This window comes from Strongylocentrotus purpuratus, unplaced genomic scaffold (assembly GCF_000002235.5).
Source record: "Strongylocentrotus purpuratus isolate Spur 01 unplaced genomic scaffold, Spur_5.0 spur5_scaffold_8, whole genome shotgun sequence".
Lineage (NCBI taxonomy): Eukaryota > Metazoa > Echinodermata > Echinoidea > Camarodonta > Strongylocentrotidae > Strongylocentrotus > Strongylocentrotus purpuratus.
This window is the reverse complement of record NW_022145614.1, coordinates 33182698-33197549: the sequence shown is the minus strand read 5'-3', so window position 1 is coordinate 33197549 and position 14852 is coordinate 33182698. Positions and strand designations below refer to the sequence as shown.

The window sequence follows — 14852 nt, the reverse complement described above, 5'->3', positions numbered from 1 at the left end:
TCAACGCAATCATCTGCAATTCGATACAATCTTTCACAAGGCCAGCTAGACACAATAACGACATTATAGACTGTATCTGTTTACAACATGACACCAACGGGCGGTAAAGGGGGCAGAGGGGCACTTAGACCTAGCGGAACTTGAAAGGGGCGCTACCCAATATCCACCGGTAACGTTCATCGTTTGCCGTGCTCCCTCGCGCCTGTTTTAAAAAGACATTTTACTATCGTTGCCCTAGTCGTCACGGTGTAAGATCAAAAGATCGCCAATATTGGGCTAAAAAAATAAACATATTCCCTTCGTCAGTGTCTCGCAAACTCTTCCAACAGACTTATGTTTAATTTTGTATAGCTCTTCAACTTCCAGGATAGAATAATAGGCCTATAATAATTACAATTTCTCGTGTGTCGGTTACGTTCAGCTTTGCGCTCCAAGTAGGAAATTAAAAGCCTCATCTATTATTTTAAAATCAGGCTTATAATTTTTTGTTTAATTAAGCTCGGTAAAGTGACTCGGTAACATTGTTGAAGGTTGATGAAAAAAATTGCTTAATTTTTGTATAAAATGTTACTTACTAAATTCCTTTTACTATACTAACCCTCTGACATGCAAAAAATCCTGAACAAATTCTCAAACCACAAAGATATCTATGGTTTTCTTTGAAGGCGTCGATGTGAGGCACCCTCTAACAGTGATTAACAGTAAATTCTCCCAACCATTTTTGAATTTTCCCAACCGTTTTTCCATGACAAAAATACATTAAAACAGGCTATAAAAATCTGTCAACACTTAACTGTCTGGAATGGAATGTAGAGCCATTTTATTGCTTTGTGACGATTTACATACACCTAAAATGTAATTAAATTGTCCTTGTCTTGATGCTGAAGAGGCTTTGACAAGTAGCAGAATAGAAGTAGAATAATATAGTTGGGAGAATTAAGGAATCGATCAGATCAGTTTTCCCCAATTTGTACCATGAATAATAATCCGTTATCACTAAAATTTTCAGATTATCTTTAATTGTACATCTAGCATTGAAGTCACTACCTTAGCACCACTATCTCTCATCTGAACAATGTTACTAAGTCCCTCTCTTTTGTAGTTTCGGGGCCCCTTCTCGGAAATTTAAAAAAAAAAGATGGGGGGGGGGGGACGACGCTGATAGTATATAGTGATAATAACATTCATTATTTTATTACTATTCTTGTTATAATTATTATTTTTATTATTTGTTGTCATTATTATCGTTTTTTTAATTATTATCATTACTATTATCATTATCATTACTATTATCATTATTATCATTATCATTACTATCATCATTATTATCATTATCATTATTATCATTATAATTTTAATCATTATTATCATTATCATTATCATTATCATTATTATTATCACCATTTTTTTCCTCTTACAAAGAAGGAAGGAAAGTAAGAAAGAGAAGGAATGCGGAAATGACAAAAAAAATATAATAATAATAATACAAAAATGACTGTGACGTAGAGGGCGTCTTGCTTGAAACAAGACATTTGGATTTTGGAAAAAGAAAAGGACTGGACTTGCAAAACCTTCGGTCGTAAATCTTTAGATTTAAAGCCTAAGAGTAAGAGTTTGCCAAATGAATGACAATATGTCCGTCGAGCAGGTGCAGACTGAAGGTATGTAATTGGTCCTTTTTTCTATGTTAAAATTGTGATGTCTTCCACTTTTTAATTTTATTTTATTATTAAATGAATGTGTCCCACATATTGACTTTCATGCAATGCCATTGCACCCAACTATGATTGATACCACCAGTGTGTATGTGTGTGTTGTGTAATTGTGTTTTTTCAGAGGTGTATCAATCAGATATGATTATTTACGTCTGGGGACCATCCGAAAGACGTGACTCCGTTTTAAACAAGCGTCCTCTGCTGAATCAGTTTGTAACTTCCATTTTTAGCTGGATTACACTGTCTTTACAGACGCACGCCACGACGTCCCATGTTCTAGCCTTTGTCTGCGTGCAGAGCTATGTCAATAAAACCTAAAATGTGTTCAAAATCACCCATGGCGGTAGTTCAGAATCATATCCAGACTTTGACCCGTAACTCGGGCGTGGAGATACAAAAAAAAAATCAACTTTCAGTCTTCTTCCTGAAAAGTGCAGGCTTCATGAAATGAAGATACGCACTGTGGGTTGATGCGCGCACAGTCAGTAGTACGCAGACAAGAATTTCTGGTGCAAGTATGTACATTGTAAAGTGATGTGTGGTTAAAAAGTAGCTAGTCTGCATGCTAGATGGTGCCATCCCTCAATGCCGCTTTAAAGCCATTGAGTGAGACAAATTCTCTTGGGTCTTTCTTCAGAGAGTTCAATTCTTTGCTGATGCGGTGCAAGATGGAGAAAGAGTACACTTGGGAGTAGACCGAAAGCTTCAGTCTCTATACCGTCGGTTGTTCCACTGAGACTACGTCTGGCTCCACTAGACCTCCGGTTATAGAGACAGAACGATCGCCTATGCCAGCCTATGTTGAAGATATCACGGCTAGATTTTAGCCGTTAGGCCCCTCCCACAAACATGATTATGAAGGAAAAACTGTGATAACGCCATTACGAACGTGTAGATGGCGCACATTTTTTCCTTCATAATCATTTTGCCTTCGGCGTAGACTAGAAGGGATGAGATTGACGGCAGCGAGAGTTTAACACGGCTTGCAAGATTTTCAACATGGATGTCGATTTTGACCCATAATTTCCTTAAAAGGGACCATTAAACCGATTATTTCAATCAAGTTAGTAAGTGGAACCGATGTATTATAGCCTAGGCCTAATGTAAAATTGGATATGCACGAGGTAAAATGACATTTTGGGGGATTTTGGGGGCATAACAATACGGCCGTGGCAAGTTTGTTCATGTTTGTGGGAGGGGCCTAATGGCTAAAATCTAGCCGTGATATCTTCAACATAGGCTGGCATAGGCGATCGTTCTGTCTCTATAACCGGAGGTCTAGTGGAGCCAGACGTAGTCTCAGTGGAACAACCGACGGTATAGAGACTGAAGCTTTCGGTCTAACTTGGGAGCTGCAGTACGGAGTCCAGAAACGTGAGCTATGACCTCTTGTGATCAACGTAGAATTAGTGAGATGTTGTTTCCACTTGATATCTACCAGGTCCCAGCGGATTCTGTAGAGCATAGCAAGTCGACTCTGGCAGCGCCTACTCTGGAGAGCTGGCCATTGTAGATCCTTCAGTAAGGCTGTAATGCTTGATCTGCGTTCATATGTGCTGGTGACATATCTTGCGCTGCTTCTTTGGACCTGCTTTAGTCGTCTCAAATAATAGTCATGATAAAAATTTGTTATGTTAATATATTTATTACCTGTTTCGTTTCAATTTTCTTTTCTTTTTGGAGTATTTTTCCTAAAAAATGAAGACATTATAATATACACTTTATCACAGGTTCCATGGCAAAAGAATCTTCAGGAGTGAAGGAGGCATATTAAGACAAAGTTTAAGAAACCGCTGCACAATACGATTGCATACCGTACGGACGGTGGGGTGCGAGCCCAGGTGTGCGTGAAGTTAGCAATCATAATGATGATGATCATCATCATGATGTAATTTACTGACATGAATTTAATGAGGATCTGGGATAACGGTCGCTAACTTCGCGCACGCGCCTGTACCCCACCGTTGGTACGGTATGCACAATTGTATTGTGCAGCGGTTTGCAGTGAAAAATACTCCAAAAAAAGATTAGAAATAAATTGTCAGACTCAACACCAACTAAATGTACATGTACAATCAGTTCCACCCCATCTTGTGGCTGACATCACCACAAATCTCATCCTCCTTGGAGTCTATGATGACCCACCCATAACTGCCCAGGCCCTGGATTATCATGCTGCATCCCTCAAGTTCATCGTGGAAATGCACTTTAAACGTTCATCTTTGATCAAAGCAGCTTCTACATAAGACTTCATTAGCACATCTTGTGATCTTTTACATTTATGTACCCCTATTTATATATATTGTCTGCCTATTTTCCATTGAATCACTCTGATACAGCTCTGCAGTTCAGGATGAATAAGAAGATATCAATATCATATTTCATATGGTCACCAAGCCCTTAAGGCTACATTGCACCCAGCTCAAACCTTAAAGTTTGAAGTAGCCTGACCCATCGTCTCCTGTGATACATGTAAAAGTTCATATTTAACATTAGACGGAAGTAAACATCTGGTATGGGGAATTCTTTAATACTACTGGGCATTCCTGAGGTATAGGAGACCAGGCCACAAATGAGGTCAAAATTACATGTAAAGATGTTTTACAGGTACATGTACGTCTGATAGTCATGTTCTTACCCCCTCTGCTGTCTGCGTGGTTATTTGACTGAAATAATAATGTCAAATTTAAAAAAAAAATTTAATGTAGATTTACGGTAGGCCAAAAATGTCATCAGTTACTGATCTTTCGTCTCCCATCGCCTATATAACTCTATCATGCATTACATGAATACGAGACTAGATATGCACGCAGAGGTGATATAGCTGGTACCAGTGCTCCATACGCAGTACTAGTCTCTTACTCTTGTATATATGTTAGGTAAGACCTTGATACATATTGAAGGGTTGGGCAGCATTGCCAGGTTCAACCATTGTCATTTAATAAAATTGATATAATCATTGATGTTTTTGTTTCTTATATCACTTGATTTTGCAGACCTGAAGGCATTTGAACAGAGATTGACCGAGGTTGTTGGATACCTTCGTCCGTATGCATGGAGATGGACAGGTGAGATCATGATCAAGCAATCAAATGTTTGATGTCTCTTCTTCAAGATAATCTGCCTCCTTCAATACTGAAGATTCTTGCAGATGCCTCTTTAAAGCATTGCTCAACATGATACAGTCAACAACCTAAAAGAAAACACATAGGCAATATTAAATCACATAACTTCATCACAAATCTGCATCTTAGTATTCTTAGAATTCTTAGAATACACAGTACTTTTTTTCTTCCCAACACCCCATCCCATCCCCCCCCCCCACACACACACACACTCCTTACTATTCATTTATGTGTCATATTGATTCATTTTGCTACAGAAAATTGATATGGTTCATAAAACATATATAGCTTTCATAACCAAACTTGAGTCAAGATATGCCATGGATGATACATCTGTATGAGCAATGATAACAAGGTTTGGGTTATTTTAACATATTTGTGGCTTACACCCAGTAAATAAGATCGATTGATCGATCTGTATTGAAAAACAAGTCAGAAAAAATATTGGAACCAGCGGGACTTGAACCTGCATTTACTGCTTACCGGGCAGCGACTCTACCACCTGGCCAGGAAGCATTACATTTATAAAAGGTTTGGGTTGTATCTTAAAGTAGATTATAGGAAGGTTTGGATTTATTTATTTTGTAGCACAGCCTTCTATGAGGTTGAGAAATCTCAGTCAGCCTGTAATCAAGACTACAATAACAATCGTTTGCTTACATCTTCATCTAGTCTTGCAATATAGCTTATTATACCTTCTGACACATCTTTGATTGTCGTCCAATATCGGTCAAACTTTAAACAGTTTGTTTCTTTGATTTGTCTGTTTTGTTACATTTTGCCTTTTATACCTTTAGTTAACATGTTCCATTTGACTACAGGATATTGGTTGGATGGGACATTTTTAACATTTGATGCATAGTTTTGAAAGTTATGCTTTACACTTACAAAGGCTGTATATATTGATTGATAAAGGACAAAAAAATGTAAAGAGAAGCATTTGTAGATGGGCAAAGCATCTGTCATTTTTCCTCAAATATTGTTTTGTTTTGTTATTGCAGTGCTTCTGATAGTGATAGCTGTATGTACAGCATGTGGGGCCTGGTATTGGCTATTAGATGAAGAAACATCCAAGGTATTTATGAACACATATTTGTATGAACTTTTAATCACTCTTTGATGAATCCAGTTTAGTATACAGGTATCCATCTCATACATATGCACCTACAATTCTGTGACATTTTACCTTTAAAAGATTCAAGAATACTTTTTCTGCCAAGCGTTTTAATGTCCACCTTTGCTCTAAAACATTGCAGTACGTACAGTTCACTTGTTTACAAATAGCCGATCATAAGTATCTGTGGACACCAAATTTTTACTTACCTCAATCGAGGAAGAAAATATTGTAATTTCAGAAACACCTCAGGCCTGCTTGTCAGACGAACTATGAATGCTTGTTCTTTAGACAGCTTTATTCAATGAAATTATTTGATTTGATTCTAATACATGATATCACTCTCTGTTGTATTCTGTTTCATGTACATGTACCTAGTCACTACCTATACTCTTATCATTATGTTAATGAGTTCATTATTACAATCTATCCACGATTGAGTTAAAGCTGTCTGCATCTAGTATACTCAAGTTCATAAACAGCCTCAACCGGAGTGGGTAGATCCTGTAATGAATGAATGAAAACATGCATCATTTGTTGTATACAACAAAACTACTAGATCCTTGGCAATTGATGTAAAAAAAATAATTACAAGATGTTTTGTGTCCTTATCACTGACAAATCAATCCCATGTTAATAGGCTTAATTACAGAGAGAGAGAGATAAGTGCCCATACTCTACAGTGCGTATAAAAAGTGTACCAAACTTTGGTAGCTTCTAATTACAAATCTATAAGCTTTGTGACATCAAATCATGTTTCAAATGTTGTAAAAGATAACTAATAACCTGTCTAATGATACTATTTCATAATTGTGCTGCCAAGGATGACTGAACAGCAGGCTTTTCAAAAAGTATTTAAAAAAACCATCTTGAACCAAGTTTAGGCTGAAGCAAGGAAATGCTTTTTACAATTAATATTGATGATATCTTCGTTATGATGATTACAATCTTGACTTCATTTGCATCCCTTGTTTAAGGTAACCCTTTCATTGAGTGATACAAAATTGCTTAAGTTTATTTGGGATGTTATCTTTTTGCTGTCAATTTCTTTGATATTTATCATCACATTTGTTCTTTCTTCTTGCATTTGGGTGTAGTAACCTTTGTATTTGAGATAAACACCTTATATGCTCCTTACCCATGTGAAATGGCGCAGCTGCCAAGTGAGCAGAGAGACTTTAGATATCATGAGACAAGAAGTTATTAGGCTTTTAAAAAAAATTAAAGGTTATCCTGTGGAAGCCTAGATACAATGCTTCATTTTAAACAATGAAGCACTGAAGTATGAAGCATAATTTAACTTTTAAAACCCTGGTGCTCATTCATCTGTAGCAGAAATGTTATGAATCGGGTATCATTGGACAGAAAATAAATTACTCTTCATCATGAAATCAATTTCAAAGTCATAATAGTTCCGACTTTTTAATCAGGAGTTACCAAAGTTGGGTATCGGTACACTTTTTTTATACGCACTGTATAAATAAGTGTACAAACCTCTATGCGCAATGCTGCACATCGCATGTACTGTACATAGGAATTGTTGGATAGTATTGGAAATTATTGCATGCAATGTAGGATAGTCGCAGTAAATGAATCACATGTGACCACGTTTGACAAGTTATTTTTGTTTAGGATCTAGGAATGAGTTGTATAAATGCTCTTTGTTTTCACACTTTTTTTTGTCCCTCTTCTTTTTTTTTTAACCACATTATTCCACATGTTAAGAACATGCAGGCTCAGTAAAATTGCATAGTTCTAGCTTTGCAGACTGCCTTTTCCATTACATTCATTCCAAACATAATCCTTAAAATAATATATCATGGTACACATTACTGGTACAGTAGTAGTATACATCCATGCAGGATGGTCTACAAACATGTCAATTTGGAACATGGGACAGAGTGTGTACTTAAGTATGCGAAGCACAAAGTCCCTTGTGACCAGACTTCAGGCCTTGCTTGAGGGTTCTGAGGTGCTTAAATGCATTCTGGTGCAATCTGAGCATTAATTTGAGGCATTTTCAGACTAATTCTATGACCAATATTTCATAAGTAATTTTGATTGAGACTGAATATTAACTCAATGCTGATCTTAAAAGCTGTCACTGTTGCATGTTTTAAACCACTGGAGGACCCCTCTATCCATTGCATGTCTTTCTAGGACGATTGTGAAGGCTAATGACCCCTATCTTTATTTATCTCACAGGTATCTTTCATTCAGTCTTTGAAGAATCATCCTTTCTTTGCCAGCAGTGGTTCTACACTTATTATTCTATTTATGGCAGGCATTCATAAAAGAGTGATTTCACCAGCAATGTATCCTTTTATTCATATACCAAGATGATCTTCATATAAAGGGTATGTTGTCTTAGGAATATTGTGATGATTTAACGCATTTAAATAAAAAATTATCTTTTTGCAGGGCATAGACCTACATGTATTAATGCAAACAGAGAGCCAAAATCAACAATATAAATAGAAACTTTAAGGAACAAGGCGCAAATATAACAAACTATTATTGGCTGTCTAAGGTAACAGTAAATTAGGCTGATTGTATTTGTATTTTTAGTTTTTATTGTCCTTTTCTGGATGTTTGATTTTCACCGGTGTAACATTATACACTGAGATTAATATTTGGTAATGAATTTTCCCAAATTCTAGACATTAACAGTAAATAGACAAGGTTTAACATATGATTAAGCACAATTAACAGTAGGTCTAATGTTGTGTAATAAACACAAATTCAGGACAAAAGTCAACTCATTAATTATAGCAATGCAAGGTGTCAGGTGATCAAAGAATGAACAAGTGAGAGAGATATACCAGGAATTTAGTTACAGCTTCCTGGATATACTGAGGAGGTCATACCAGTCATACCAGGATAATCGCTAAAATAGTACGAGCATCCGAACGAACTCTTTCTGTCTGCATAGGAGAGGGTCGGTCAACTGAATGTGTGTTGCTTCGAGCATGCTGAGATGAGTAAAGGTTCTCGCTTGGCAGAGAACTTTTTTATTTAAGGAGTACGTGTACATGTACATGTTTCAATTTGTAAATGGGACCTGCAGTTTTGAGTTTTAAGAAATTATGAATGTCTAACTTTGTTGAATTACTTACTTGCAGTATGTTTTTTATTCTTCTTTTCTCCCCCTCTCTCTCTCTCTCTCTCTCTCTCTCTCTCTCTTTCTCGCTCTCTCACTCTCTCTGTTTGTCTGTTTGTCTCTCTCTTTTATAATGTTTATAAATAGTTTTCTGTAAGAATTTTCTTTTGGAGTGGATATATCTGGTACATCAATTACAGATATAAGTAAGTTTGCAATATTAGCAGTATCATTTTCTGAGTACCAGTAGATTGTTTTTATGTTATTGGTCACATTTTATTTTCCTTAATGGTATTTCTATTCAGAATAACTGCAAGATGTAGAAAAGTTCTCGCAAATTTCAACATGTCATGTGACGATGTAAGTATTATTTTTTTACCTTCCTTTACATTTATTTTTCAAGAGCATACTAATAATTATACTTCAGTTGGAAGTGGTCAGATTCAACAAGTCAGATCACATCTCAGCACATGTTGATAATGGGCACAGATTTAAGAATTAGATTTATTTGTTTATTCATTTATGTTTATTTATTCATTTTATTATATTTAATTATATTTTATTTATCAATTTATTAGGGGTGATTATGAGATATGAGAGCTCCTATGCATGGTGGCCCTCAAAAAATACAAAAGCCGAGATCTGTAATTTTGTGTTTTATTGGGTAGAAACTTCTTTTCCAAGTGCAAATAATACCAAGATTATCAAATCTGGGTGAGGAATTTTTTATTCTAGTGCTCTTTTTGTGAGGCAATGTCATTGTCACTTTCAGAATCTGTTACTTTTGCAACCTTAGTCAAACTTGAAGCAGGGGGAAATCTGTGAATGATGGCTACACATATGATTCAATCAGCTGTGTTGACTGATCTCTCTCTGAAGATAAAGACAAAATGAAGTGAACAGGGGCTTTCATTATGCAACATAGGGATATTATTTGTTGGCTTGTTTTTATTTCTGCATTTTCAAAATAAAACCATTATGGGAAGCCATCAGGCAGAATTTTGTCGCTGCATCTATAGCATGCCTACGTTTGCAAATGTACAAGTTGCAAATTTTGAAAGTGTCATTTCCTCACAGAAAAGCCTTGGATAAACTTATTTCATCAAAATTGATGATCTATATATCATCTTGCTTGGAAAAGAATTTCCTACTCAAAACAAAACTAGCAATGGCATTTTGTCCATGATGTCGTTAAGATTACAGATCTCAGGTGTTGCATTCTCTTTGGGTCCCCCTGTATGATATAAGTAATATATGATGGTTTTGATTTGTTTTTTTGCAGACTGGAAAGCTTATTTTGAAGCCACCTAGTGCTTGGAAAAATAATGATAATGATAATAAGATCTACTACTGCTACTCCTACTAATCCTACTATGCTTTATAATTTAATATGAATAATAATATATGATGGTTTTGATTTGGTTTTTTTGCAGACTGGAAAGCTTATTTTGAAGCCACCTAGGAGTAGGAGTACACCCTACAGACCAAACACTCGATGGCCTAATGACCAACAGTCTGATCAAACCACTCATCAACACAACCAATGATCTACCAACCACACCTAGGTTTGCTATTAACACTGTGATACAACTAAGTGCAGTCTTGTTTCTGTGGTAGAGTGAATGTTTTTGTATCACAAGATTATCGTCTGTTTGGAGTCAGGATGGTATTAACTTTATATCTATTGAAATATATGAGTTAAAAGCTAATCTTGAGCTCTGGTATTGGAATCATATTTTGAGAGAAAATTGCTATTATTAGTCTGGATTGTTCATTTTGCAGTAGATTGGTTGTTTGAACCAGTGAAATAAAAACAAACACACCTTACCACAACCTAACAACTTACCGGCATCATCTTAGATTTCTTTTTTAAACCACTCCCATTTGCACATAGTGACCCTTGTGTCAGGTCTACTTACCAGGATTTTTCTTATCTTTCTATGCTTATTTCTCGGCCACTAGATTTTCTACAAAATCTGTTTGGCACATGTCATTTATTTGTAACTTGAACATTTAGTGCAAGTTTTGTTAGATTATGTGAGAATTTATTTTCTTTATTTACCAGAACTCAAGCTTATCTTAAACCTCCTCCTGACTCTCACCAAAGGGTGTGCATTGCAATAGTTTTTCAAATTCTTTTACTCTAGAATCGTAGCCAGCAAAGGATTCATCACCTCAAGAAGTCTTCTTTTCATGCTGTAATGTTTTACATTTGCTATGATTCACATGGAGTTTTAGTAGTTATAAATAAATTTGCCAGAAATGAATTTGGTTACATAGCAAGACACACAAGGTATGATAAGACTCAACTCTTTCCTTTTTGAAAGACATTTCATGAATAGATGGCTAAATGATGATCAATATTTGAATGATTTAATTAAATAGTGTATCATGTGGCGTATATAAACTGAATATACTTCTTTCATTATCTCTGTATAGTTGTTATATTGAAATGTATTCATGTTGAATATCTTATGAGCTGCTAAACATGACACTATCTTTGTTTTTGTATCACCTGAAACCCCCAACTGCAATCGTTTACATGAAATCTATCCAATTTAAAATCTCTTCTTAACATCTATTTAAAGTCTCTTGGTAAAATGAATTAATTGGACAAGGGGTGTTGATATGGCATCAAATTGGTTTTGTCATTTAGACTTCAGCATAGTCACACTGTGTACATAGAATTTGTGTGCATCAGAATGTGTCATTCGTTTTTGATACAGATGCATGGAAAACAATGAACTGTAAAGCAAATTGTTTGGTTGGGTATGAATTTAATAAAATGCCTTAAACCCTTTAAAAAAAAAGGCTTGATTAGGTGATAGATTGGATGAACATCTCATGCTAAGAAGCCCAAACATTTAAATGACATGGTGCATGGTTTGTTTACCTGACTGCTATTCATGAGTATGCTCTTAAATCAACCAGGGGACCGACGGCTTTAAGTCCTCTCCAAGGGACTTGGTAATAAAGATTAATGCCATTCTAAAGGGCACTAGCGGATTGACTTACAAGACCACTGCTCTACCACTGAGCCGTCGCTCCTCCATGAAAAGTTCGCCGTGTAATGTTGTGAATTTTTCAATCATTCATTGATTAACTACCAAAAGTGCAAGTTATGTTGTATTTCAGCATTGCAATAATTATACATTTGGTAATTGGAGCAAACAAATAGCAAGAGTTAGTCAGGCTTGGCGCTGTTCAATATACCATAATTTATGACAATAAACCAATCACTAAGAGTAAACATTAAATCATAAAAAATTAGTTTGGGTTTGCGCTAGTTTTTGTTTGTTATGAAATATAAGTTATATAACTCAAATGTATATACACAATGTGTATTAACACTATTTACACACTCTAAGTGAATTTTTTACAATAAATGCATCAATAATTAAAATTAATTAGATTATATTCTTCAAGATCTGTTTCAAATATATGTCTAAAGCTTCTTCTTGATGAATATTTGAAACAGAGCATTCCAAATACATGCACCAGAATATGAAACGGAATGTTTTCCTATGTTTGTTTTTACTTTTATGAGACTAACATTCTGATTTTCATTACTTCTTGTTTCATAAGCATATTGTCCAAATGTAAAATAATCTATATAAAAATGAGGAAGTTTGTTATTTAATAGATCATGGATAAAGATTGTAACCATGAGACAATATTGTTTGAATACAATTATACAATTGTTATTTTTAACTCCTAAAAAAAAGCTAAATGGTGAACGTAACATTTCTGTTTTATTTGTATTGTGAATGAAAAGTGTATGAATAATTAGTGAGAATTCAGTTTCATATAAAACAATGAGGAAGTTTGTTACTGAAAAGATCATGGATAGCGATTGCAACCCTGAGATAATATCCTTTGAATAAAACTAATATTTTTAATTCTTAAAAAAGGAACTGAATTGTGAATGTAACATTTCCTTATTAATAATTTGTATTGTCATTGAAACTGTTGAAAGTATATAATGTCCCTGTCTTATAAAGAGTATGGCTGATCCAAATCAATTGTAAGTCCTCCAATCAATGGCAAGTTTGCAGACTCCTATCTCTTATGTACATATGTACATTGATATCAATCACAAATAAGTTGCGATTGATATCAACTCTTTATAAGACGGGGGCCCTGGAGTGATCAAGAGCCATCGACTTTTGATCACTCCTGGGCCTCTGTCAAGTTCTAGGAAAGGTGACAAATATTGTTATTTTCATTCTTTTTATGTTATAGTGTGGAAGAGTAGCATAGAAAAATGTTCAGTAAAAGGGATGGCTCTTCAAATGTCCTCTCATTTGAAATATGACAAGTAACAGCTAAAGGCTTTCATCCACAGTACATGTGCCTCTTAGCAAAGGAGAGCTAATTTCTTATCAATTTGATGATTCCAAAACCTCACAATGTACACTACTACATACGTGCTAGCTACATGATCAACCTTTCCAATAGCTTCCACGGTCCACCGTTTCTTTCTTATTGCAATTGCATGATCAGAACTCGACTTTATCTTGATAATCGAATGGAGGATAACATGCAATCAATTTTTTTCAAACGAGCACTCTTTCTATTGATTAGAGAATAATGCAATCCTTTGTGTACATGTATGATACTTTGAGGTGAATATATATATGTATAAAATTCCTGTTTTAGTTCTTCATTAATGTTTGTTATGATGTATATTGTATTAAAGCTACCAAGCAATGGTAAACGAAAATACAACTTATCTTCTTTTTCCAATTTTTGAGCTGTCTTTGCAATTTAACTCCCCTCCCCCCCCCCCCCCCCCCACACACACACACCTGGGAAGAAAGCATTCATAAATTTGTAAAAATGACTTCAAGTACGTCACATTGTCAAGTAAATGGAGATGGCCGTTTCGTGCTGACTGCTGACAGAGTTTACATTACGCTACAAATATCTTGCTTTATACCTTTCTTCTGCAATTTGGTGGGGATTCTTAAAAATAAATAGGCAGGAATACAATTAACCTCTCAGAATAAGTAAAGTTATTGGGGGGGGGGGGTTAGGTTTCCTTTAAAATTGTTTACATTACTAAAATGGCCAATTTGATTGATTTGTTTTTCTAAATCTGCGTTTTCACAAATTCAACACGTAACAAGGGTTAGATTGATATGAGGGTGTCACAGTGTATACAATAACAACAGACAAATCAAACCATACACAACTGTTTTCATAGAAAAGTGCAAATGATAAATTTATTTGCTCATAATGAATATCCAATCTTCACACAACTCTCATAATCTGAAGATGAGAGAATTAATTCCCATTAGCCTACTTGTGTAACAAGGTCACAACAGACTGAACTAAACTTTCAAACAGAACAGAACCAACTGGTATGCTCATTTCTAAGGCACAAATACAGAAGTCAGTAAATATGACCAGGCAAAAAAAATGGCACCAAAAATAAACACACGCCAAGATAGAGATTAAGCAAAGTGACAATACAGTAATAAGTATAGTGCAGGGTATTTAAGACATATGTGGTCAAACTTCATAAAACTGTACATACGACAGGTAAAATTAAAAACATGATATAAATGTAGTAGTGAGCAAAAAAATTATGAATACTTTCATGAACAGCTATAATTTTAATTAAGAATAAATACAAACAACTGAAGACACCAACATTAATATGTCAAAATTGATGTACAGTTTTCATCACTGTATAAATACTAATTTAAGTATTGGTTACATCATGTTTATAATAATCATAGGAGCATATTATATCCAAACGTTTTATGATGCAAAGGAAATCATCCTTAATATAA

At 35.1% G+C, this 14852-nt stretch overlaps 1 protein-coding gene across 2 annotated transcripts; it reads left to right on the top strand.

Moving 5' to 3' along the window:
- Positions 1 to 1512: 1512 nt before the first annotated feature.
- Positions 1513 to 13779, top strand: LOC752926 (nuclear envelope phosphatase-regulatory subunit 1). 2 transcript variants are annotated; one of them, XM_030975488.1, is made up of 6 exons: positions 1513 to 1661; positions 4712 to 4783; positions 5842 to 5915; positions 8160 to 8269; positions 9360 to 9414; positions 10337 to 10435. In XM_030975488.1, exons 1-6 carry the CDS (start codon positions 1622 to 1624, stop codon positions 10418 to 10420), a joined length of 435 nt encoding a protein of 144 aa, XP_030831348.1. In that variant the 5' UTR covers positions 1513 to 1621; the 3' UTR covers positions 10421 to 10435. The 2 variants fall into 2 exon arrangements, with proteins under 2 accessions (XP_030831348.1, XP_001175932.3); XM_001175932.4 differs by lacking the exon at positions 10337 to 10435 and adding an exon at positions 10488 to 13779 and having other exon boundaries at positions 1514 to 1661.
- Positions 13780 to 14852: the final 1073 nt, after the last annotated feature.

What these genes read in the sequence shown, in the direction of transcription:
- LOC752926 (XM_001175932.4), top strand. Translation starts at nt 1,622, where the DNA reads ATGAATGACAATATGTCCGTCGAGCAGGTGCAGACTGAAG. An exon ending in CGAGCAGGTGCAGACTGAAG is followed by an intron (nt 1,662 to 4,711) that starts GTATGTAATTGG and finishes TTGATTTTGCAG; the next exon opens with ACCTGAAGGCATTTGAACAG. An exon ending in TAGATGAAGAAACATCCAAG is followed by an intron (nt 5,916 to 8,159) that starts GTATTTATGAAC and finishes TTTATCTCACAG; the next exon opens with GTATCTTTCATTCAGTCTTT.